The sequence below is a fragment of the Moschus berezovskii genome, chromosome 26, assembly GCF_049115385.1.
Source record: "Moschus berezovskii isolate FMDL1 chromosome 26, NW_MosBer_1.0, whole genome shotgun sequence".
Lineage (NCBI taxonomy): Eukaryota > Metazoa > Chordata > Mammalia > Artiodactyla > Moschidae > Moschus > Moschus berezovskii.
In genome coordinates, this window is record NC_142485.1 from 31,141,188 (window position 1) to 31,165,119 (window position 23,932).

The 23,932-nt window shown below is 42.1% G+C and overlaps 1 protein-coding gene and 1 pseudogene across 4 annotated transcripts; both read left to right on the forward strand.

Moving 5' to 3' along the window:
* The first annotated feature begins 18 nt into the window (after nt 1-18).
* On the forward strand, nt 19-9,625 carry RWDD4 (RWD domain containing 4). Of its 4 annotated transcripts, none has more exons than XR_016036518.1 (8): nt 19-292; nt 1,667-1,747; nt 3,743-3,852; nt 3,937-4,084; nt 5,240-5,357; nt 6,223-6,272; nt 6,411-6,898; nt 7,835-9,625. XR_016036518.1 is itself a non-coding variant. In XM_055416384.2 (8 exons), exons 1-8 carry the CDS (start codon nt 269-271, stop codon nt 7,865-7,867), a joined length of 567 nt encoding a protein of 188 aa, XP_055272359.2. In that variant the 5' UTR covers nt 20-268; the 3' UTR covers nt 7,868-9,625. The 4 variants fall into 4 exon arrangements, 2 of the variants coding, with proteins under 2 accessions (XP_088688868.1, XP_055272359.2); XR_016036519.1 differs by having other exon boundaries at nt 6,411-6,624; XM_055416384.2 differs by having other exon boundaries at nt 20-292; nt 6,411-6,413.
* Nucleotides 9,626-19,981: 10,356 nt separating this feature from the next.
* LOC129549217 (GTP-binding nuclear protein Ran-like) lies at nt 19,982-20,851 on the forward strand (annotated as a pseudogene).
* The last annotated feature ends 3,081 nt before the right edge of the window (nt 20,852-23,932 follow it).

Below are 23,932 nucleotides of genomic sequence, written 5' to 3' on the forward strand. Positions count from 1 at the left end.
GAGCAGCGGGAAGGCGGAGAGGGCGGGGCTTTTGCGGTCACCGCCCCGCCGCCGCTCCTCCGAGTCCCCCGGTGCCCCGGCGGCCGCGGCCTCCCGGTCCCCAGCCCCGCGGCCCGACGGCTCTGCTCAGCCCGGGCATCGGGGCGCGCGACTCTTCTTCTGCCGCGCGAAGCTGTGTCTCAGCAGCCCAGGGCTCCGGAGAGGGAGCGGCCCGGCCTCGGGGCCGTCTTCGTTGTCGCGAAACGCCGTGCGCCCCCTGACCGGGGCGATGGGTGCCAACGAAGACCAGGAGGTGAGTCCGGGCTGGACGCCCCTTCCCCGCGCAGGCGCGGTGCCCCTCTCCGCCCGCGCGTGCCCCTCGCCCCCACGGCAGCAGTCTGGTTGCAGCAGCCCCAGGTTTGCCGGCAGCAGCCCCAGGTTTGCCGGCGTCCTGCGGGGAGAGGCCCCGGCACGCCTGCGGGTGTGGAGGCCCGCCTCTGCTGTTTCTCCACCACCACCCCCACCCGCCCTGCACCTTTGGATTCTTGCAAAGCCTGGGATCCGCCCCCCACCTCCAGGTCTCTTGATAAGAATGGCGAGTGTCCTTGGCCCGCAAGCCGGTGCAGTTGGTTGGCCTTAAACCCCGGAGTTGTTTAGCGCCGGCGTTCCGCGGTAGGCTCCCTTGAAATCCCACCTCCTTTAAATCTTAGAATCTGTTGTTGGCCGGAAAAGAAAGTTAATTGAGTGAGTTAAATTTCTGGTGCAGGAAAGTGACGACCCTAGTGTCTTCTAGCCATATGGCTTGGTGGAAGGGATCATTTACCCACCTGATGGTTTTCCAGTAGATACGAAGTCTGTTTTGAGCATCCATGTACCAAGGGGAATTGTAGGGTGTACACTCAGTATTTTCTCATGAAATGCCACTTTGACATTGAATCATATGACATGAGAGACAGTTGGAAGGGATGCTCCAGGTCATCTCTAGAGGGAGCTTCTAAATGTGTAATGTTTACAGATGAGACGTGTCCACAAACAAAGTGATTGTCCCAGGGCTGCACAGTGAGTTTGTGGTAAAATCGGGTCTAGAATCCCAGTCTCCTAGGTGACTGATCCCAATCTCTTCATTTAGAATATACTGCTTGAAAGTTAGCACTTTTACCAGTAAATGATAGAAGTAATGGACCCTTGGGGTTGGAAGTTACCTTTAAAGAAGACCCACAAGCCATGATGTCCAAATGCTTCTAAAATACTCTTGCCAGGTTAGTTTCTAAGCTAAGGCTTGAACAGTTCTTCCTGTGAAGCCTGGAGCACAGTGTCATGTCTCTTCCAGTTTGGCCCAGGGACCACTAGAACCATTTGGGCAGTTGTTAGTAAAACAGATGCCTGCTCTCTGTCTCAGATACACTGAATCAAAATTCCTGCGGTGAGAACCAGAGCTCCATTTAACAGTAAAATTCGATTCTTCTGTCATAGGATCGATTTCCAGATGTTTGAAGATCATTTTCCTGCCCAGTTTTTCAGACCGCTTCTCACACTGAGTGGTTCCTTTTAGCTTTTCTCCATTTGTTCATTATTAGTTCCCTCGGTCTTCTAGAATTGTGTGTCTGTGGACATATTATAAGCGTATGTTCTATTTCTAATCCATTTGTACGATTAAACAAAACCCTTTTAATTCAATTTCTTTCAGATGGAACTGGAGGCATTACGCTCTATTTATGAAGGAGATGAAAGTTTCCGGGAATTAAGTCCAGTTTCATTTCAATACAGGGTAAGACCTGACATGAATAGCAGTGCTTACTACTTTGTTGGGAAGTTGTTTCTTAAAATGCTGTTTTTTTTTTTAATTTAGTGGCTTACATTTACTATGTCTTTGGATTTAAATGAAAATGAAAACTCATCACCATGACATCAGTTATTTTCAAACTTTGAAAACTTAATTCAGAAGCGTTTTCAAACTAAGATAAATGTATGTTTATTATAAGAGAAATATAAAATATTAGAAATGGAAGAAACATTAGAAATTGTGGGGTTTACCTTCTAATCTTAAAGATAGCATCTTAGCCCTGACTTCCCAAGTTTCCACAGCAATATTGATAAATGTTAGGGTTAAAATCCAGGTCTCTAGGCCAAGCCTAGTTTTCTTCTTACTGCTTTACAACTTACTCAAGAAAAGTTGATACTTGTGTAGTTCTATATTATCAACATGTGTGAATATTTTTCACGTATATGACATGTCAATTTTTCTTTAAAATACAGGTTGCTTATAATTCTTTTTCAGCATGGAACAGCACCAGTATTTGATTTCGTAAACAAATAATATAGACCGTTTATCCAAACTGTTAAGTAGTGGTGGGTGGTAGGAGAAGGTTTTTTTGTAAAAGACTCATGAAAGGTTTATGGTTTTTTACATTGTCACCATTTAAAATAAATTGATCCTTATACATGATTGTTACTGACCTCACAGGAAATAAATCCTTTATAGTTATGTCCTTCAGAAACTCTCCTCTCTGCTCACTGCTTCCCATTTCCCTTTCAAGCTCCACAGTCCTCACACCACCCCACATATAGAACAACGGAGACTTAGTGGCCAAAGGTAACAATGAAGTTAATCTCTGGGCCCTTCTCTTTGCATCCGGTGGCCTCCCCAGACTTCCCCATCCATGGCCCCACCCTAGCGAATGGGAGCGCCCGCCGTCCTCCCCCAATGTCTGCGCTAACACCAGCAGTTACTCACTGAGGACGTTGCAGGATATGTGGGTGTCCTGTTGCGTAGACACTGATGGATTTGTTCGCAGTGAAGGGTGCGTAGTGTTCTTTGTTTTACTCCAGCTTTTCTGTAAAAGTTTTCAAAATAAAAAGCGGGGAAAGCAAAAAGAAAAAAAAAAAGAAATCTTTAAGCAACTCAGGTCAAATAGGCTGTCGAAAGATATAAACTTCCAATTATAAGTCCTGGGGATATTGTGTACAGCATGGCGACGGCAGTTGATAATACCCTATTGTGTATTCGAAAGTTGCTAAGAGAGTAGATCATAAAAGTTCTCATCATGACAAAAAAAAAACTGTAACTGTGTGTGTTGATGGATGTTAACTAAACTCATTGTGGTGATCATGTTGCAGTGTATACAAATGTCAAACCATTATGTCCTGCACCTGAAACTACCATAATCTGTTTCAGTTACACCTCAAACATAGAATAAATAAAAGGATAAAAACTTAGGAGTTGTCGTCCAGGCTAAGGCACTCCTTCCTTATTTCTCTGCCCTTTCTTTATTTCTCTGAATTTTACATTTCATTTTCTAGTTTCTTGGGATTGTGCTAATTAATGCCTATCCATTTACATGTTCTTAGTGTCTCTTATGATTTAGCAGTTGGAAAACTGAAGAGAAAGATGAGGTATTTCAAGTGTGTGATTTTATCTATTCTCTTCCTGTTCTCCATGGTTGTTGTCTTACCTTTGTCCTCAGAAATCTTTGATGGTATAAAAACTGTACGCATAAGACATATAGTTGCTGCTGGGAAAGACTGGAGGCAGGCCGTGGACATCAACCAAAGCTGGTAAAACAGGCTCACAGTGGGTTAAAAGTCACACACATTTACACAGCCCTCACCCTTAGCAGGGTCTTAGCTCGTCCCCTTGAACTTTTCAAAATAACGACATTTCTGATCTGATCACGAGCTTCCGAGGTCATCATTTTAATGACCATCATTTAATATTCTGTCTTTGTAGAACTTTTTACAAGCCTAAGAGTCCCCTTTTCTTCAGATAGGTGAAAACGGGGATCCCAAAGCCTTCCTCATAGAGATTTCCTGGACAGAAACCTATCCGCAGACACCTCCCATCATATCCATGAATGCCTTTTTTAACAACACCATGTGAGTACTGCTTCGTTGTCATTTCAGTCATGGTAACTCCCTTTTTTACTTTGCTCTTAACGGTGTATTTCTTGTGCATTGCAGATCATCAGATGTAAAACAGAGCATATTAGCCAAGTTACAGGAAACAGTGGAAGTCCACCTCGGGACGGCCATGACCTACACGTTGTTTGAATACGCCAAGGACAATAAGGAACTGTTCATGGAGAACCATCATCCTGTTCATTCTGCTGTGAGCAGGGGATTTGGCTTTGCCACGTTTTGTTTGTTTTGGTTTTATTCTACTAGTGATTCATTTTTACTACTTATTTATTTTTTTAATTGGAAGGAGATTTTGTTTTTGGTGGGTTTTTTTGTTTTTTTTTTTTAAGTTTTACTTATTTATTTATTTGGCTGTGCTGGGTCTTCCTTGCTGCGTGGGCTTTTCCCTAGTTGCGGTGTATGGGCTTCTCATTGTGGCGGCTTCTCTTGTGGAGCAGGGACTCTACAGCGTTTGCACGTCAGTAGTTGCAGCTCCTGGGCTCTAGAGCAAGGCTCAGTGTGTGTGGCACACGGGCTTAGCTGGTGCTCGACTTGTGGGATCTTCCCAGATCAGGGATCAAACCGGTGTCTCCTGCATTGGCAGGCGGATTATATACCACTGAGCCACCTCTGAGAGCCTGGAAGGAGACTTTGTATTACATTCAAAATGCTAGTTACAGCCGGACCCTGAGAGGCAGCTGGAGAAGCAGAGAAGGGCGGTGACTCCTGCACTGGGGGCGAGACCATGTGGCCCTGAGAACACACTCTTTGCTGTGTGACTCTAGGCAGCTTTCTTAATCTTGCTGTGCTCAGTTTTGTCACCTGTAAAATGGGAGCTATAATAGTAGTTACTTCATAAGATTGTACTCAGAATCAAATGAGTGGTATATATACAACATTTACAGCAATGCTTGGCACCTGGTAAGCATTTTCAGTTTTGTCTCTCTGACTCCATGAACTCAAGTATTTAAAAATTTTCCTTCATTTCCTCTGGGAACCAGAAGGCTCTAAGTAGGCACACTTGATTTTTCTAAAGACATATTTAAGCTTTCAAATAATAGCAAATGAACTGAGTTGCAAAATTACCTCTGCACTTCAGAGCTTTAGGATAATCCTGGTATCAGATCTTCTTTCTCAAGGAACTGGTGATAACAGCGTAACAATATTATGTCCTTCAGTGTGAACCTTTAGGAGAGTAAAACCAGTCATATGCTGAGCTTCCTGACCTGATTAATGAATATAATAATGAAGGATTCTTTTACTTCACAAACCTAAAAATTGTCAGCTCATTTCAGGATGTGGGCATATTTAGTTTAATTCAGTAAGTTTTAAGGCAAGAGTCTAAGAATTATTTCTTTTTTTCTAGACATCCATAAGCAATATCATCTCAGTCGAAACTCCTAACACAGCTCCATCAAGTAAGAAAAAAGATAAAAAGGAACAACTCTCAAAAGCCCAGAAACGCAAGCTGGCGGATAAAACAGGTTTGTGTTATTTTTTTTCTTTTATGACACACTTGACTGCTTTTTGATGTCATATGGGTGCCTAGTAAGTATTATTTAGATTTAGAATATTCGTTTCTCTGAACTCTTTATTCTTGAACCATTTGGATCAGAGACAGTTTTAGGTCACAAATATATATTGAAAATATTTCCTACTACTTTACTGAGTGATTGAACTGAACTACCACAAGAGAGAAGCATTTAAGAAGAAGGTGAAGTGGCAAAGTATCCGTGAGTCTGAATACTGTAGAATATCAGAATAGTGAACAAGTATGTGTCCTACTGGCACCCTCTCTGACATGTTTGGGATTTTCCTGATTACCTTTATGACAGATAAGTGTCTTGTTGAAATTGTTTTTGAAACACAGCTTTCACTTGAAATGAAGTCTGGCCTACCATCAGATCATAACACAATAAATAACAGTTTTTTTTTTTTCTGTAATTGATCTCTTTATATAACTCACAGAACAGCACAGTGACAACTTACTTCATTAAGAGGGAACCTTGTATAAAGCAGGGAAGTTGTGCAAGGGCATCAAACTAATAAACTAATGAGCTTCTCTTCCTGGCATTACCAGCTCACCTCCATCTTTTTTTCCTGATGTTAGGTTTTGTCTTGAATGGGAAGGGGATAAATAAGAAAGGCAGTACATGTAAAACATGTTGCAAGTATTACTGGGGGAACAGTGCTTTCAGTGCAAATGATGATAAGCTGTTTTTCCGCCTTAATAATAAATGATTTAAGTTTTTAATCCACTTGTGGTATAGAATAGTATAGAAAAATCTTATTTAAATTTAAGTATTACTGATTGGTCTTGGCAATAAAGTTTCTGTTTTTATCCTCTAGATCACAAAGGAGAACTTCCTCGAGGATGGAACTGGGTTGATGTGGTGAAGGTATGTAACATTTTGTTCTCCTCTTCAAAAGATTGTTAGAGTTACTGCTGTCAAGTAATGACATTTATGTCTTCCATTTTCTCCCCCATCAATCTTTGCATTGGACCGGGATGTCTGTGTTTCCTTTCTCACGTTCAGCATGTAAGTATCTTTGAAATATCCTTCACATTTTTCTCTCCCCTAGCCCCTCAGTTTTAGGTTTTGTTTTTTTTAAATAGTGGAAAATCTGTAGAAGTGAGTTATAACTACAATAAAGTGTGACTGTTTCTGTAAAACATGACTCTAAATTATAGATAATATGCAATCTGAAGGAGCAAGTCAGGAAAAGGAGTGCTTTGATTCCTCAGTGGAGGTAAAGTACGTTTTTTAGGACAAACCCCTAAATGCGGTTGCCCACCATCCTCAAGAAAGGTGTTTTGTTTCTATTGTGCAGAATTGTTTACTTTCCACTTGGGATTTTCAGCCCACTTCTGTCAGTGTGTGTCTTGTATTCCTCGTCAACAGATCCTTAACACAGCAACTTAATGCCCTATCTGGGACTTTGTGAAATGAGTTTTCATGCCAGTTAGTGTCACTGTGCCGTGTGGAGTAATTTCTGTGAGGATCAGTGAGGACCCACAAATTCGGTAATTTAAAAGCAGTGTTTTCTTAAAGTTTATTTTGAAGCCAGCTATTTGGGCCTTTTCTGTAGAAACTATTTGAAGCAATTTGTGTGGTTCTAAAACCTAGTACACAATCATCTGAGAGTGAGGAGCCGTGAACTGCAGTTGGAATAAAGAAACTCAGTATGGACAGACCTCGTTTTTCTGCAGTTCGCTTTATTCTGCTTCATAGATACCGTTTTGTACCAATCGAACGTTTGTGGCAGTCTTGCATTGTCAGACGAGCATTTGTATTTTTTAGCAATGAAATATTTTTTTGATAAAGGTATGTGCATTGTTCTTTTACACATAATGCAACAGTATAGTGTAAATATAACATATTCATTGGGAAGCCAGAAAATTTGTGTGACTTGATTTATTGTGATATTTGCTTTACCTCAGTGGTCTAAAACCCAACCCACAAGATTTGAAGTTGACCTTTTTTTCTTATCGTCTTCTTGAGCAAGAAGCTGACCCTGCAATTCAAGAGTTGTAACATTTTCAAAATTGTAAGGATTGCCTGGTTAAGATGACAAATCTTAACTTTTTTTTCACCACAATTTAAAAATTTTAGAATTTATTGTTTGTAAAAAAAAAAAAAGAATATCATTCATTTTATAAATGGCACCTTTTGTATACTCTTGGTTCCAATTTATTTCTTGGAAAGCTTCAAGGAATTTTTTTTCCTTTTTCTGTTGAGGTTATATTTTCAAAGAATCCTGTTTAAAGTAGCTGAGCCTGAAGTTGGAAAGTATTAGTATTTCCACATGGTGAAATCTTTAGGTGGTACAAGTTACCTGAACCTTGTTGCCTGTTCTGTTAACTATAAATGTTGACTTCTGATTTTAAGTGGAAAAAGTGAACTCAGATAAGACAATAGCTTAAACTTGTTGAATATTTGTTTTCATCTTTTTTTTGTAGTTGAGCAAAACTGGCTCTAAAGATGATGAATAGCCCTTGGAATCTGAGACGAAGGAAGAGCATCCTTTAAGAAGTAAACGGAGTTCAAAATCTTTCATTACTCTTTTTGGGTATTGAGGTGGCTTTTTATAAAACAATTGTTTTGTATGTTTCTTATGTAAAAAAAAAAAGTTTCAAGCTGAAAGTAAAGGAATCTGGTTTTATTAAATTATTTTCACAAACTTGCCTTAATAAAAGGTGAAAATGTTACTGTTTAGTATACTTCATGGAACCAATTATAAACAAATACGAGGAATTATAAATATTCGATGTCAATTTATGTGATCTTATTCCGGTGGGTGTGATATTTTTTAAAGGAGTTTCAAGCCCTTTTCAAATTTTTATCCCAGTGGAGAATAGTGAGTGAACGATGTGTTCACAGTATGATCCATATTAATAGGCTTTGTTCCTTCTTTCTCTTAATTATTGAAGCGTAAATTGCTTCAGAGAAATTTAAATACTAGTATTTGAACTTTATATGTAATATTCTTTCTAGGTCCTTTTTATTTTTCAAGGGTGAACTGCTTTTTAAGAAATGTAGATCTGTTAATACTTTTGATTTCGGTAATGATGTTTGATCCTGAGAGCTTTCAATGATACATGGAATCAGAGAAAGGGAAAAAAAAAAAGATCTGCCAAATACATTAGAAAATATTTGAATAGAAGTGCTGGTTCCTATTTAAACCATTTCTCTCTGCTGCATATATCTAGATGGGAGTAAAAGATGCCTTAATATTTAATTTTTATATTGTTAAAGACAGCGGTTTTAATAAATTCCTATTTATCCATTGTATATTTTTAGTTGTTTGGTAACTGAGTTCTTCTAAGTGGTTTCACATAAAACCACATTTTAAGCCTTGTTGATTTTCCAGTACCCAAATGTTTGTCTCAGCCCAGGCATCCGTGTACAAATAGACTTGGAAATCTTTCAAATGCTGAACTGTAGTACTTGCTGGATTTTTTTTTTTTTAAGTCATTAACAGAGGAAACTATTAGTGCAGTTTTAGCAGGAAGTTACTGACATGTATGTGAGATAGTCTGTGCTCCCCAGCTTCAAAAATACTTACACTACTGCCATGGTTTCTGGAAAGGTTGGCTGTTGGTCCCTCAAGTTATACCTGTGCAGCTTGGGTCTAAGTTTCTAACAAATGGTAAATTTTTAAAGACGTTTCCTTAGCAAAAGAGCAGATTGTTGTAGCCATGGTTTTTGCTAGGTTCACATAGGCGTCAGTTAGATCGCTTGAATTCTCACGTAAGCATAACTGCAGTGAAGAAGCTCAGTCTCATTCTTAAATGCTGAATCACATTTTTATTGCTTGGATTAGTCTGATATAGACATCAAAATTCAGGACCACTGGAATACGCTAACTTTTCATGTTGCGTGCGTAGTTTTTGTCGTGCCGATTTGCTTGTTTTCTGAAGAAACTAAAACTGCTACATCTGCTAGTAGGAAACAATGCTGTTTTATGCAGAAGATTCTGAAATTATTCAGGTGTGTCGTGGTTCATAGATTACAAAGAATGATGCTAATTAAATGCCAATGAACTGTTTTTACTGTTTTTATATGAAATGTACAAATTCCGGGGGGGCGATGGTGGCAGTGGTGCCTCTTACTACCTTGTGTAAAACACTTGAACATCCTCATCAAGGTTGCCAGCATCTGGTTATACTCCCAGTATATTTTCTCAAAGTCTGTTTATGTAAAATTGTATGGAATGATGTAATAAGCAATAAAACCTTAATTTCACCCAGTGACATTTCTGTATCTTTTGTTTCGCGTCACTTGAGAGAGAACTGTTGGTTTTATAACTGCTCTGACTTACAGTGTAAGATGTACCATCCAGCTAGAAACAGTGTAAAATGTTGGACCCCCCCAAAAAAAAAAAATATTTTTAAATGAGCTGATAAGAAGATAAGAAATACCCAGCATCTAAAAAGTTAAATGCAAGTTGAAAACCTTTAGTTCTCACAGCCTCAGGGGCCCAGAAGACAGGAGATGAAGTCCAGGATCAACTCAGGGTAGAGAGACACACACATGCACAGCACACGTGAGGCTGAGACCTGGCCCTTGTGGGGCCCCTGGGGAAGAGTTCTTGTCTTGAACGTTGGTTCTGGATAGAGCGGTAAATGTAGGTATACATACATGTGCTCTCCTGCAACTCATAGCAAGTTATCTCACTCTTGGATCTCAGCCTAAATTCCTCCCTGCTGTGGTGGTGGTCTAGTCACTAAGTCGTGTGTGACTCTTGCCACCCCATAGACCATAGCCTGCCAGGCTTCTCTGTCCGTGGGATTCTCCAGGCAAGAATACTAGAGTGGGTTGCCGTTTTCTTCTCCAGGGGATCTTCCCAGCCCAGGGATTGAACCCAGGTCTCCTGCACTGCAAGCAGATTCTTCACTGACTGAGCTGCCATCTCAAAAAAAAAAAAAAAAACCTCAACCCAGGATGGTAAGGAGTGGGTGGAACCTTTGGGCAGCTGATAGAAAGGACCACAAATCTACTGTGGAAGGTTGAGCCCACCCACAATCCAGACCTCCAAACAGAAGGTGTGTGGAACAGAACAAGGAGTGTTACCTGGTAGGGATTACCAGGTGATTTATGATTCTGAATTTCAGTGTTTTTGAGAAAATAAGTGATACATAGTCTATTGCAGGGGTCCCCAACCTTTGGGATCTAATGCCTGATGATCTGGGGGTGGAGCTGATGTAATGATAATAGAAATAAAATTCACAATACACACACATACCTGCCAGTCCGTGGGAAAATTGCCCTCCATGAAACTAGGGACTAGATGAATTAAAATACCAATGGATATGACATGTAAGGGTATTTTGTGGTGTTTAAGTATTATGTAAAATTTATTTCTTAAAGTCAGTAATGGTGAAACAAGTTTGAAAGCCACTGCTGAGAGCATAAAAAAGATGAAACAAATTTTACATGAAGGATATTAATTTTCAAAAAGACAAAATGAGCCTACCTTTCAAAGTGCAAAGAAGGTTCATTGTTGATTTTTGCCTTATTCCTGAAGACCAATTAGCCACATTGCATAGCACAATGGGAGAAGAGCAAAACGTTTGATTTAGAGTAGGGTTTTTTAATGACTTTGTAAATTTGTAATATGAAAATCCTTGCAAGACAGTTTTAGCTTATATGAAGAACTGAAAAGACCACCTAAGAGCTAATACCGGAATAAATAATTAATTTCATACAGATAAGAACCGAACATAAAATTAGTTCAACTTTCCAACCGTTTCTAGAGGAATGATCACTTTCTTCCTGGGTTTCCTATATCAATCCAGTTTCCAAAATAAACCTAAGAGACAATTGTTGGCTTTATAACTGCACTGACTTTCAAATGCAAGATGTAGCATCCAACTAGAAACGGTGCAAAATGTTGGTCCAAAAAATATATATATTTTTTAAATGAGCTGAAGAGAGTAAGAAACACCTGGAGTCTAAAAAGTTAAATGAAAGTTGAAAACCTTAAGTTCCCACTAATTGCTGACAAACGCCATCTGTACCCGGTGATCCAGTAGTTAACACTGCACTCCCAGTACTGGGTACCCAGTTTCTTCGATCCTGGGTCAGAGAACTAGATCCCATGTGCCAGAGCTAAGACCCAGTGCAGCCGATTTTTGTAAAAAAAAAAACATACTTGGACAAATTATAATCTGCTTATGAAAGTATGAAAGTGAAAGTCCTCAGCCGTGTCCAACTTTTTGCGACCACACAGACTATACAGTCTGTGAAATTCTCCAGGCCAGAATAATGGCATGGGCAGCCATTCCCTTCTCCAGGAGATCTTCCCAACCCAGGGATCGAACCCAGGTCTCCCATATTGCAGGCGGATTCTTTCCCATCTGAGCCACCTATGGTGGTGATAAAACGGGAAGCATCCCTGTCCCAGCCCGTGTTCCTCTGTCTCTTACTACTGGCAGCTGGGGAATTTGAAGTGACCTTGCACATTTCTCTGTGTCCTTCTGGACGCTATAAAAGATCTATTTCTGTGACTCCCACAAAGATTGGGCCTGTTGGGACACTTCTTAATACTTGAAACAACAAACGGTTCTGTATGATAAGTTCTTTCTTCTTTCATAAAAGATAATGCAAGTTATAAAGTAGGGAATAAACTGTCCCAGTGAGAGAGCGGAGGATACAGATGAGAAACGTCTTGCTTCATGATTAAGTGGTTAGAAATTAACCTCGAAAGATTTAATTGATGACAGCATTTACAGCTCAGGAGATAAGGAGAAAGGTTTTCCTGTGTGGAATTCCAAATGACCAGCCTTACGGCCCCAAGTGTAGACTGAAGAATCCTGTCCTCTAGCGCTTCATTCTGATGTGACTGCAAAGTGGGAGTGTGTGTGTTTTGACAGAACGCAGTTGGTGTCCTGAGTCACTACCCACCTCATTGGTGAAGGAACATACTTAAGACTCAGACCTTGTATCCTGGGAAAATCTGAGTCCCTCTGAGGTTTCAGCGGCAGCAAACTCTTGATTAATTTCTATATGCTTTTCCCTGTCTGTTTTGAACTCTTAACATCACACCCTTTTCAAATTCTACCAAACAGAATGATTTTTTTTAAAGCACAAATGTGAATGAAATTAAGTGAAACCTTTTCCTCTTTCTGTCCTGTGTCTCTGAAGATCAGTAAATCTAGGATTTGTAAGTTGGCTATTTCATTCGATATGTGCTGAATACACTAAATTTTGCATTGATTCCTCAGCGATCAATGTGAAGAAATAGAGGAAAACAACAGAATAGGAAAGACTAGAGATCTCTTCAAGAAAATTAGAGATACCAAGGGAACATTTCATGCAAAGATGGGCTCAATAAAGGACAAAAATGGTATGGACCTAACAGAAGCAGAAGATATTAAGAAGAGGTGGCAAGAATACACAGAAGAATTGTACAAAAAATATCTTCATGACCCAGATATTCACGATGCTGTGATCACTCACCTAGAGCCAGACATCTTGGAATGTGAAGTCAAGTGGGCCTTAGAAAGCATCACTGTGAACAAAGCTAGTGGAGGTGATGGAATTCCAGTTGAGCTATTTCAAGTCCTGAAAGATGATGCTGTGAAAGTGCTGCACTCAATATGCCAGCAAATTTGGAAAACTCAGCAGTGGCCACAGGACTGGAAAAGGTCAGTTTTCATTCCTATCCCAAAGAAAGGCAATGCCAAAGAATGCTCAAACTACCGCACAATTGCACTCATCTCACACGCTAGTAAAGTCATGCTCAAAATTCTCCAAGCCAGGCTTCAGCAGTATGTGAACCGTGAACTTCCAGATGTTCAAGCAGGTTTTAGAAAAGGCAGAGGCACCAGAGATCAAATTGCCAACATCTGCTGGATCATGGAACAAACAAGAGAGTTCCAGAAAAACATCTATTTCTGCTTTATTGACTATGCCAAAGCCTTTGACTCTGTGGATCACAATAAACTGTGGAGAATTCTGAAAGAGATGGGAATACCAGACCACCTGACCTGCCTCTTGAGAAACCTGTATGCAGGTCAGGAAGCAACAGTTAGAACTGGCCATGGAACAACAGACTGGTTCCAAATAGGAAAAGGAGTACGTCAAGGTTGTATATTGTCACCTGGCTTAAACTTCTATGCAGAGTACATCAAGAGGAACACTGGGCTGGAAGACGCACAAGCTGGAATCAAGATTGCTGGGAGAAAGATCAATAACCTCAGATATGCAGATGACACCACCCTTATGGCAGAAAGTGAAGAGGAACTCAAAGGCCTCTTGATGAAAGTGAAAGAGGAGAGTGAAAAGGTTGGCTTGAAGCTCAACATTCAGAAAACTAAGATCATGGCATCTGGTCCCATCACTTCATGGGAAATAGATGGAGAAACAGTGGAAACAGTGTCAGACTTTATTTTTGGGGGCTCCAAAGTCACTGCGGATGCTGACTGCAGCCATAAAATTAAAAGACGCTTACTTCTCGGAAGGAAAGTTATGACCAACCTAGATAGCATATTAAAAAGCAGAGACATTACTTTGCCAACCAAGTCCGTCTAGTCAAGGCTATGGTTTTTCCCGTGGTCATGTATGGATGTGAGAGTTGGACGGTGAAGAAAGCTGATCGCCGAAGATCTGATGCTTTTGAACTGTGGTGTTGGAGAAGACTCTTGAGAGTCCCTTGGACTGCAAGGAGATCCAACCAGTCCATCCTAAAGGAGATCAGTCCTGGGTGTTCATTGAAAGGACTGATGCTAAAGCTGAAATTCCAATACTTTGGCCACCTCATGCGACGAGTTGACTGGCTGGAAAAGACTCTGATGCTGGGAGGGATTGGGGGCAGGAGGAGAAGGGGACGACAGAGAATGAGATGGCTGGATGGCATCACCGACTCGATGGATACGAGTTTGAGTGAGCTCCAAGAGTTGGTGATGGAAAGGGAGGCCTGGCATGCTGTGATTCCTGGGGTCGCAAAGAGTCGAACACGACTGAGCGACTGAACTGAACTGATATACTAAATATTCGTTCCCTTCTAGGGGCTTCTCAAAGATACAGTTTTAAATTGGTGGTTGTTATTTATTCAAAGTCTCCATGATAATGAAGAAATCATAGAGTTTGGTTACAAGGACATCCACCCATCTGCTAAAAGAGAAGCTTCACTCCCACTAATTGCTGACAATTGCCATCTGTTAAAATTTGCCTAGTTTCTATCTTTCCCTCTAAGTCTGTTTTTTACTCGGAGTAAGGTGGACAGCCTCAAGAGGGGTTCCCCCCGCTCTACTGAGCTGTAATTGACATATAACATTGTGGTTTGATACGCTTATCAACACATATACACTTATACACACATATTTAACACTTCCATCTTTTCACATAATTATTTTTGCATGTGGTAAAAACATTTTAAGATCTATTCTCTTACCAACCTTCAAGAATGAAATCAGCATTGTTAAGTACCGTCACCACGCTGGACATTACTTATTCATCTTATAGCTGGAACTTTGTTCCCTTGGACCAGCATCTCCCCATTTTCCCAACCCCCCAGCCCCCAGCATCCACCAATCATCTACTGTGTGTTTCTATGCTTTCGAGTTTTTCAGATTCCACATACACACCACACCATATTTGTCTTACTCTGTCTGACATTTCATTTAGCACAATGCCCTCAATTCTATCTATGTTGTCACAAATGGCGGGATTTCCTCTTTTTCATGACTGAATAATACTCCATCACATAGAGGGCTCTGAGCTGAGGAGAGAGACAGGATGACTTTTGTTTGAACGGTTCATTGTGGCTTTAGTGTTGGGAATGAACTGAAGCTGGAAGGCAGGCAGGGAGAGACCAGTGGGGAAGCTGTGCAGAAATGTGGAAAGGTGAAAGTGGAAGTTAGTCGCATTATCATGTCTGACTCTTTGCAATTCCATGGACTACAGCCTTTCCTGCTCCTCTGTCCATGGAATTCTACAGGCAAGAGCACTGGAGTGGCTGGCCATTTCCTTCCCCAGGGGATCTTCCTGAAGTGGGGATCAAACCCGGGACTCCTACATTGCAGGCAGATTCTTTACCAGCTGAGCCACAAGGGAAGCCTGCAGAAATGTAGATGGAGATAATGTGGATGGAGATATCAATGGCTTGAACTAGGGTGAGGGGGTGGAGGTGGGTGAACAGTGATCAGCTTCTGAATGTGCGTTGAGAGAACTGCCACAGGGCTTGCTCACAGATCAGATGAAAGATGTAGGAGAAATGAATAGACATGTATTCATAAGGACTCCAAAGCTTTTGACCTGAGCAACTGAAATAAATTTGGTTTTTTGAGATACCAATTCTCCCTAAATTATCCTATAAATGTAAGGTAATCTCAATGATTCCAATATTGCATAGGAACCTGGAATGCTAGGTCCATTAATCAAGGTAAATTGCAAGTGGTCAAATAGGAGATGGCAAGAGTGAACATCGACATTTCAGGAATGTGAATTAAATGGACTGGAATGGGCGAATTTAATTCAGATGACTATTATATCTACCACTGTGGGCAAGAATCCCTTAGAAGAAATGGAGTAACCTCATAGTCAACAAAAGAATCCAAAATTCAGCATGTGGGTACGATCTCAAAAATGATAGAATGATCTTTGTTCATTTCCAAGGCAAACCATTCAATACCAGAATAATCCAAGTATGTACCCCAACACTAATGCTGAAGAAGCTGAAGTTGAACAATTCTATGAAAACCTACAATACCTTCTAGAACTAACACCAAAAAAGATTTTCATCATAGGGGACTAGAATGCAAAAGTACGAAGTCAAGAGATATCCAGAGTAACAGGCAAATTTGGCCTTGGAGTACAAAATGAAGCAGGGAAAAGGCTAACAGAGTTTTGCCAAGAGAACACACTGGTCATAGAAAACACCCTCTTCCAACAATACAAGAGGAGATTCTACACATGGACATTAATAGATGGTCAACACTGAAATCACATTGATTATATTCTTTGCAGCCAAAGATGGAGAAGCTCTATACAGTCAGCAAAAACAAGACCAGGAGCTGACTATGGCTCAGATCATGAACTCCTTATTGCCAAGTTCAGACTTAAATCGAAGAAAGTAGGGAAAACCACTAGACCATTCAGGTATGACATAAATCAATCCCTTATGATTATACAGTGGAAGTGACAAATAGATTCAAGGGATTAGATCTGATAGACAGAGTGCCTGAAGAACTATGGATGGAGGTTCATGACACTGTACAGGAGGCAGTGATCAAGACCATCCCTAAGAAAAAGAAATGCAAAAAGGCAAAATGGTTGTCTGAGGAGGCCTTACAAGTAGCTGTGAAAAGAAGAGAACTAAAGGCAAAGGAGAAAAGGAAAGATATACCCATCTGAATGCAAAGTTCCAAAGAACAGCAAGGAGAGATAAGAAAGCCTTCCTCAGTGATCAATGCAAAGAAATAGAGGAAAACAATAGAATGGGAAAGACTAGAGATCTCTTCAAGAAAATTAGAGATACTAAAGGAACATTTCATGCAAAGATGGGTAAAATAAAGGAAATGGTATGAACCTAACAGAAGCAGAAGCTATTAAGAAGAGGTGGCAAGAATACATAGAAGAACTATGCAAAAAGATCTTCATGACCCAGGTGACGATAGTGTGATCACTATCCTAGAGCCAGACATCTTGGAATGTGAAGTCAAGTGGGCCTTTGGAAGCATCACTGTGAACAAAGCTAGTGCAGGTGATGGAATTCCAGTTGAGCTTTTTCAAATCCTAAAAGATGATGCTGTGAAAGTGCTGCACTCAATATGCCAGCAAAGTTGAAAAACTCAGCAGTGGCCACAGGACTGGAAAAGGTCAGTTTTCATTCCTATCCCAAAGAAAGGCAATGCCAAAGAATGTTCAAATTACCACACAATTGCACTAATCTCACACACTAGCAAAGTAATGCTCAAAATGAAGCCAGACTTCAATAGTACGTGAACCGTGAACTTCCAGATGTTCAAGCTGGATTTAGAAAAGGCAGAGGAACCAGAGATCAAATTGCCAACATCCACTGGATCATAGAAAAATCAAGAGAATTCCAGAAAAACATCTGCTTCTGCTTTATTGACTATGGCAAATCCTTTGACAGTGTGATCACAACAAACTGTCTTAAATTCTTCAAGAGATGGAAATATCAGACCATGTTACCTGCCTCCTGAAAAATCTGTATGCAGGTCAAGAAGCAATAGTTAGAATTGGACATGGAACATTGGACTGGTTCCAAACTGGGAAAGGAGTACGTCAAAGCTGTATATAGACACCCTGCTTTTTTAACTTATATGCAGAGTACATCATGCAAAATGCCAGGCTGGATGAAGCACAAGCTGAAATCAAGATTGCCAGGAGAAATATCAATAACCTCAGATATGCAGATGACACCACCCTTATGGCAGAAAGTGAAGGAGAACTAAAGAGCCTCTTGACGAAATTGAAAGAAGAGAGTGAAAAGGTTGGCTTAAAGCTCAACATTCAGAAAACTAAGATCATAGCATCCAGTCCCATCACTTCAAGGCAAATAGATGAGGAAACAATGGAAATAGTGAGAAACTTTATTTTGGGGGGCTCCAAAATCACTGCAGATGGTGACTGCAGCCATAAAATTAAAAGACGCTTGTTCCTTGGAAGAAAAGCTATGATAAACCTAGACAGCATATTAAAAGCAGAGACATTACGTTGCCAACAAAGGTCCATCTAGTCAAAACTATGGTTTTTCCAATAGTCATGTATGGATGTGAGAGCTGGACTATAAAGAAAGTTGGGTGCTGAAGAATTGATTCTTTTGAACTGTGGTGTTGGAGAAAACTCTTGAGAGTCCCTTGGACTGCAAAGAGATCCAACCAGTCTATCCTAAAGAAAATCAGTCCTGAAAATTCATTGGAAGGACTGATGCTGAAGCTGAAACTCCAATACTTTGGCTACCTGATGCGAAGAACTGACTCATTGGAAAAGACCCTGATGCTAGGAAAGATTAAAGGCAGGAGGAGAAGGGGATGACAGAGGACAAGATGGTTGGATGGCATCACCAACTCGATGGACATGAGTTTGAGCAAGCTCTGCAAGTTGGTGATGGACAGGGAAGCCTGGGGTGCTGCAGTCCATGGGATAGAAAAGAGTCAGACAGGACTGAGAAAATGAACTGAATCTCAATGAACTTGCAGCTTGATTTTTTTAAAGGAAAAAAAAAAAAAACAAGCTTTTACTGAAGTTCTTAAGGAAAATCATGCAAATTGTATACCCTACAGCCTACTCACCACCAGAAATTTAGTTTCCATCCATCACCGTACAGTAGAGACCCTTGACCCATTCTACCCTCCCCACCCGAGACCCCTGCCCCTCTGGTAACTGCTACTCTGATCTCAATATCTATGTGTTTGTTTGGTTTGATTTAGTTTGACTAATATATTTTCCAGACCTGTGTTTCTTTTAACTGGTTCACAACCCAATGCATAAGTGGGTATAAATTCAATTTTGTAGGCTTTTTTTTTTAATGAACAGAGTAGAATAGATCAGAATACAATATACATTCTAAGAGTAGATAATGGTCTGTGGGACGTTCCCAGCTTACTTTAGAACCAGTGAGTATTTACACACTGGGCTGTGATAGAAAATGTACCGTGAATTCTATTTTCTAAAAAAATTGAAAACCACTTTTCCAAATCCTAAATTGCTGCTTGCCTTGAATGCCTGTGAGGACTGCAATGGAATCTGATCAAATAATCCTGTATTTAACCAGAACAGTGCTTAGATGGGACCAAAAATACATAAAGTCAATAGGAGTGAATTCTAACAAACCAGTTAACCAGAGCATGTCCGGGGTGCTTTATTCTGATATGGTTTATCCAATAGTGTCCTACAGTTCAGTTAAGAGATAGCAAGAAACACATTCTACCACTTGCATTGTCAACAAATGGTTCCTTGCTTGACATTTTTACTTTCCTTCGAATTTAGAGCAGAAAGGTGCATATTATGTAAGCTTCCTGTGTCTTTAAAAGCTGCAAAATTAGTGTCCCACTGTTTCCCACCTGAGCTGCCCCTCTGAGTCATTCTGACAACATCAAGCTTTACGGCAGAATCCCTACTTTACTACTGGGCTGAGTCAGTGATTAAAAAACAAAAATATACTCCATTTTGCTGCCCACATGGCGATTCTGCCAGCAAAAGGAGAAAGTCATTCCAAAGCATTCCAATGATCAGTTTAGCATTTCTTGCTTCACTTTTCCTAAATGTCACCCTTCAATAACGTCTCTTCCCATATGTGTGGTTTCATCGATTAGTGAAAGCACTGCTGAGTGACAGTGTTCAGTCGGCAAGGCCTGTCTGGCATCTCCGCTGAGAACCCAGTGCCAGGCCTGGTTGCAGAGGCGTGCTGGAATCTGAGTCACTCCCTGGTGACACGGACTCTGACCCTCCTCCCTGGGCCATTGGGCCGAGGTAGGTTCCCCAGCACTTGTCTTAACTTCTCTCCCCACTGAGGATTATTCTTTCTTGATCTTCATTGATCAACTCAGCAGAAGTTGGTTTCTGAGAGGATTCCCAGTTTAGATCAGGAAGAGGCAGCTCAGTCAGACAGGCGCGGAGATGCTTCTGGAAGTAACATCACAATGGCTGCCCAAGGAGAACCGCAAGTTCAGTTCAAACTTGTTTTGGTTGGTGATGGTGGTACTGGGAAAACTACATTCGTGAAGCGTCATCTGAATGGTGAATTTGAGAAGTATGTACTCTTGCCTGGAAAATCCCATGGACGGAGGAGCCTGGAAGGCTGCAGTCCATGGGGTCACCACTGAGCGACTTCACTTTCACTTTCATGCATTGGAGAAGGAAATGGCAACCCACTCCAGTGTTCTTGCCTGGAGAACCCCAGGGACGGGCAAGCCTGGTGGGCTGCCGTCTATGGGGTCGCACAGAGTCACGACTGAAGTGACTTAGCAGCAGCAGCATGTAGCTACCTTGGGTGTTGAGGTCCATCCTCTTGTGTTCCATACCAACAGAGGACCTTTTAAGTTCAATGTATGGGATACAGCCAGTCAGGAGAAATTTGGTGGACTGTTGGATGGCTATTATACACAAGCTCAGTGTGCCATTATAATGTTTGATGTAACATCAAGGGTTACTTACAAGAATGTGCCTAACTGGCATAGACATCTGGTACGAGTGTGTGAGAACATCCAGATCGTGTTGTGTGGCAACAAAGTGGATTTTAAAAGGTTAAGGCAAAGTCAATTGTCTTCCATCGAAAGAAGAATCTTCAGTACTAGGACATTTCTGCCAAAAGTAACTACAACTTTGAAAAGCCCTTCCTCTGGCTTGCTATAAAACTGATTGGAGACCCTAACTTGGAGTTTGTTGCCATGCCTGCCCTTGCCCCGCCAGAGGTGGTCATGGATCCCGCCTTGGCAGCACAGTACGAGCACGATTTACAGGTTGCTCAGACAACTGCTCTCCCGGATGAAGGTGATGACCTGTGAGAAAGCGAGGCTGGGGCCCAGCGTCGGAAGTCTAGTTTTATAGGCAACTGTCCTGTGATGTCAGCGGTGCAGTGTGTTTGCCACTTTATTACATAGCTAAGCAGAACACGTGCTTAATCTTTGGATGCTGAAGGAGACGGATGGGCTTTGGAGTGAATGTGGCAGTTTAAAAAAAAATACCTTCATATTTAGGTGTTTTGGAACACAGTTGTTTCCTCCTTGAGTTTCAAATATGAGACTGCTATAGTCACATGACAATACTGAGAGGTGGAATCTTGTTTGTTACTGCCATTCCCGTTCCTTTTCGTTTAGAATCAGAATAAAGTTGTATTTCAAATATCTAAAAAAAAAAAAAAAAAATCAGGAAGAGGCAGTCTGTGGGCACTCATGTCAAAGATTCCGGGGACTATTCATCAGCTCAGCACTAGCTTAGGCAGCCTCAGTAAAACCACACAGAGAGAAATGTGTTTCCCCCCCGGGGTCCCTCCTCCCTGTCTCCCTGCTCTGTACTTTAGACAGTGCCCACCTGCTACTTATTGTGGTTGTTCAGTCACTAAGTCGTGTCCAACTCTTTGCCACCCCATGGACTGAAGCCCGCCAGGCTCCTCTGTCCATGGGGTTTCCCAGACAAGCTTACTGGAGTGGGTTACCATTTCCTCCTCCAGGGATCTGCCCAACCCAGGGATCGAACCTGTGTCTCTTGCATCTCCTGCTTGGCAGGCAGATTCTTTACCACTGAACCAAGTGCTACTAGGAAACCTCAAAATTTCCCACTTCCCTTCCCCCTCCTCCCCCCACGTCCTAAGTTCCACGTTGATGAAATGCCACTCCTCAGTCTAGGGGAAAAACTACTTGCTTAATGTAACGCATCTCCCACCATCATGTGACCCGGGTTGCAGCTGTACTCAGGTCCACCTGTGTTCACTGCTGCACCAAGTAAAAAGATCGTCATTCTAGCCAAGGCTCACCTCCCCTTGTAGGTTCTAAATCCCGTTGCCTCTCGCGCTCTCCAGGACGTTGCCATCACTCCTTTATCCCTGCAGCATCAGTTGCTATCTACTAGATCCTTCCCTTTTGCCAACAAGCGTGTTCTCTCTCCTCCCAAACAAGAAAATCCCTTCTTTGGCCTCCCATCCTTTTCCACCTCAGCGACCCCATTTCTCTACTTACCCGCACATCAGAGCTTTTCCTTAATAACTGACCTTTATGACCAGTGAGTCGCAGCCCTGTCCATCTCCACACAGTGTAGGAACCCTTTTCATTCCCATTTTACAGTGGATCCATTCATTCCAGATCGCCTGTCACTTGCCCAGGCCTGTGTCTTTCAAGCTTCACAAATAGACAGCATTTTGGTTCCTCTGAGTACCTGCCCAATGCACCGTGCTGACCAGCAAGCTTCTTCCTTGATTCAAAAAGAGACACCTTCGCATACACAGTGGCTTCTGGAAGGCTTGTACTCTCCTGGGAGTTCTGGAAAACTGGGGAGCCTGACCTCGCTGGCTTCTGGATGTCTACTGAAAGCCAAGGAGTGTCCAAGCCCATAGGGGATCAAAGTCAGGTCTGCCTTCTCTAGAATGAGTTCATTGTCTTGTTTCATATTCCTTGGGAAATCCCTACAAGTTGGCATTCAGCCATGAGGACAGATGGCCTTTATTTCAGCAAACCTTTCTGGCTGAGCGCTTGTAGGAGGTACATCGGAGCAGCCTCTGTAGAGAGGAGGAGAAAGACACAGCCCAGAAAGTCCCCAGGAGTGCCAGGCAGTGGCTCTCCAGCCTCACCCTGAGCACAGTTTGTCCCTCCTTGTCCCAGCCCCTCAGTCTGAAATAGTCATCCGGCTCCTGGGTTCCCTCACCTTCTCCTAAAAATAGCTCCAGAACAGTGTCCTCCTAGAAACCTAACTCTCCCTGAAATCTACACACAATGAAAATCCATTATCCTTTCTTCAAGCCACCATCACCCTAACGGTGTGAGCAGTGTGAGACTGCAAACAGTAGGAAGCCCAGAAACGCAGCATCAAGATATCCCCATGCTGTTGTGAGGTCTGGTCTGGCCCTACGTGCCTGCGTGCTCAGTCACTTCAGTCGTGTCTGACTCTTGTGCGACCCTAAGGAACATAGCACACCAGGCTCCTCTATCCCCGGGATTATCCAGGCAAGAATGCTGAGTGGGCCTGCCATTTCCTCCTCCATGGAGGAGGGATCTTTCCGACCCAGGGATCAAACCTGCGTCCCTGCAGCTCCTACATTGACATGCGGAATCTTTACCACTGAGCCACCTGGGAAGCCCTGGTCTGGCCCTACTAAGAGAAGATAGTAAGCAGTGAAATACTGCAGGACTCAGATTCTTTTGCTTTTTGTCCTACAACCGAGAACCAAGAGGCTGGAAGGTTTGAACTTGCTGCAGTGTGTCACCTTGTGAGCAAAGGAGAAAAGAAAGTGAAGTCACTCAGTCGTGTCCGACTCTTTGCAACCCCACGGACTGTAGCCTACCAGGTTCCTCCGTCCATGGAATTTTCCAGGTAAGAGTACTGGAGTGGGTTGCCATTTCCTTCTCCAGGGGATCTTCCTGACTCAGGGATTGAACTGGGTCTCCCGCATTGCAGGCAGACGCTTTACCATCTGAGCCACCCGGGAAGCCCCGTGATCAAAGGAGAGACAGATTGTAACAAGGACTGGATGCTTAAAAGCCTACAGTGGCTGGGCAGTCACAGTATGAATGAAGCTGGTCGGCTTTGGGAAAACAATACAAAGCATTAAAGAAGGACACTTTCTACTGGGTCTCTGAGTCCGAGAAAACTGAGGTGATGGGTAGCATGCAGGTCTGCAGAGCAAGAAGTTAGCAGCACGGCTTGACTCCAGCCTGTTGTTGCCATGGGAGAAGGAAAATGGAATATTGCCAGGTCTTTCAAGAAAAGCCCCAAATCTGTATTTTTAGACTGCGCCTCCTGAATGTCAAGCGTAGCTGATTAAAATATATTTAAAACAGGGCAAGTAAACCTAGCCACGGGTTAGGGGCCTTGGCTATGAAGTTTGTGATCCCCGCAAAGCAAGGCCATCATGTGTGTGTGTGCCTTACACAGGC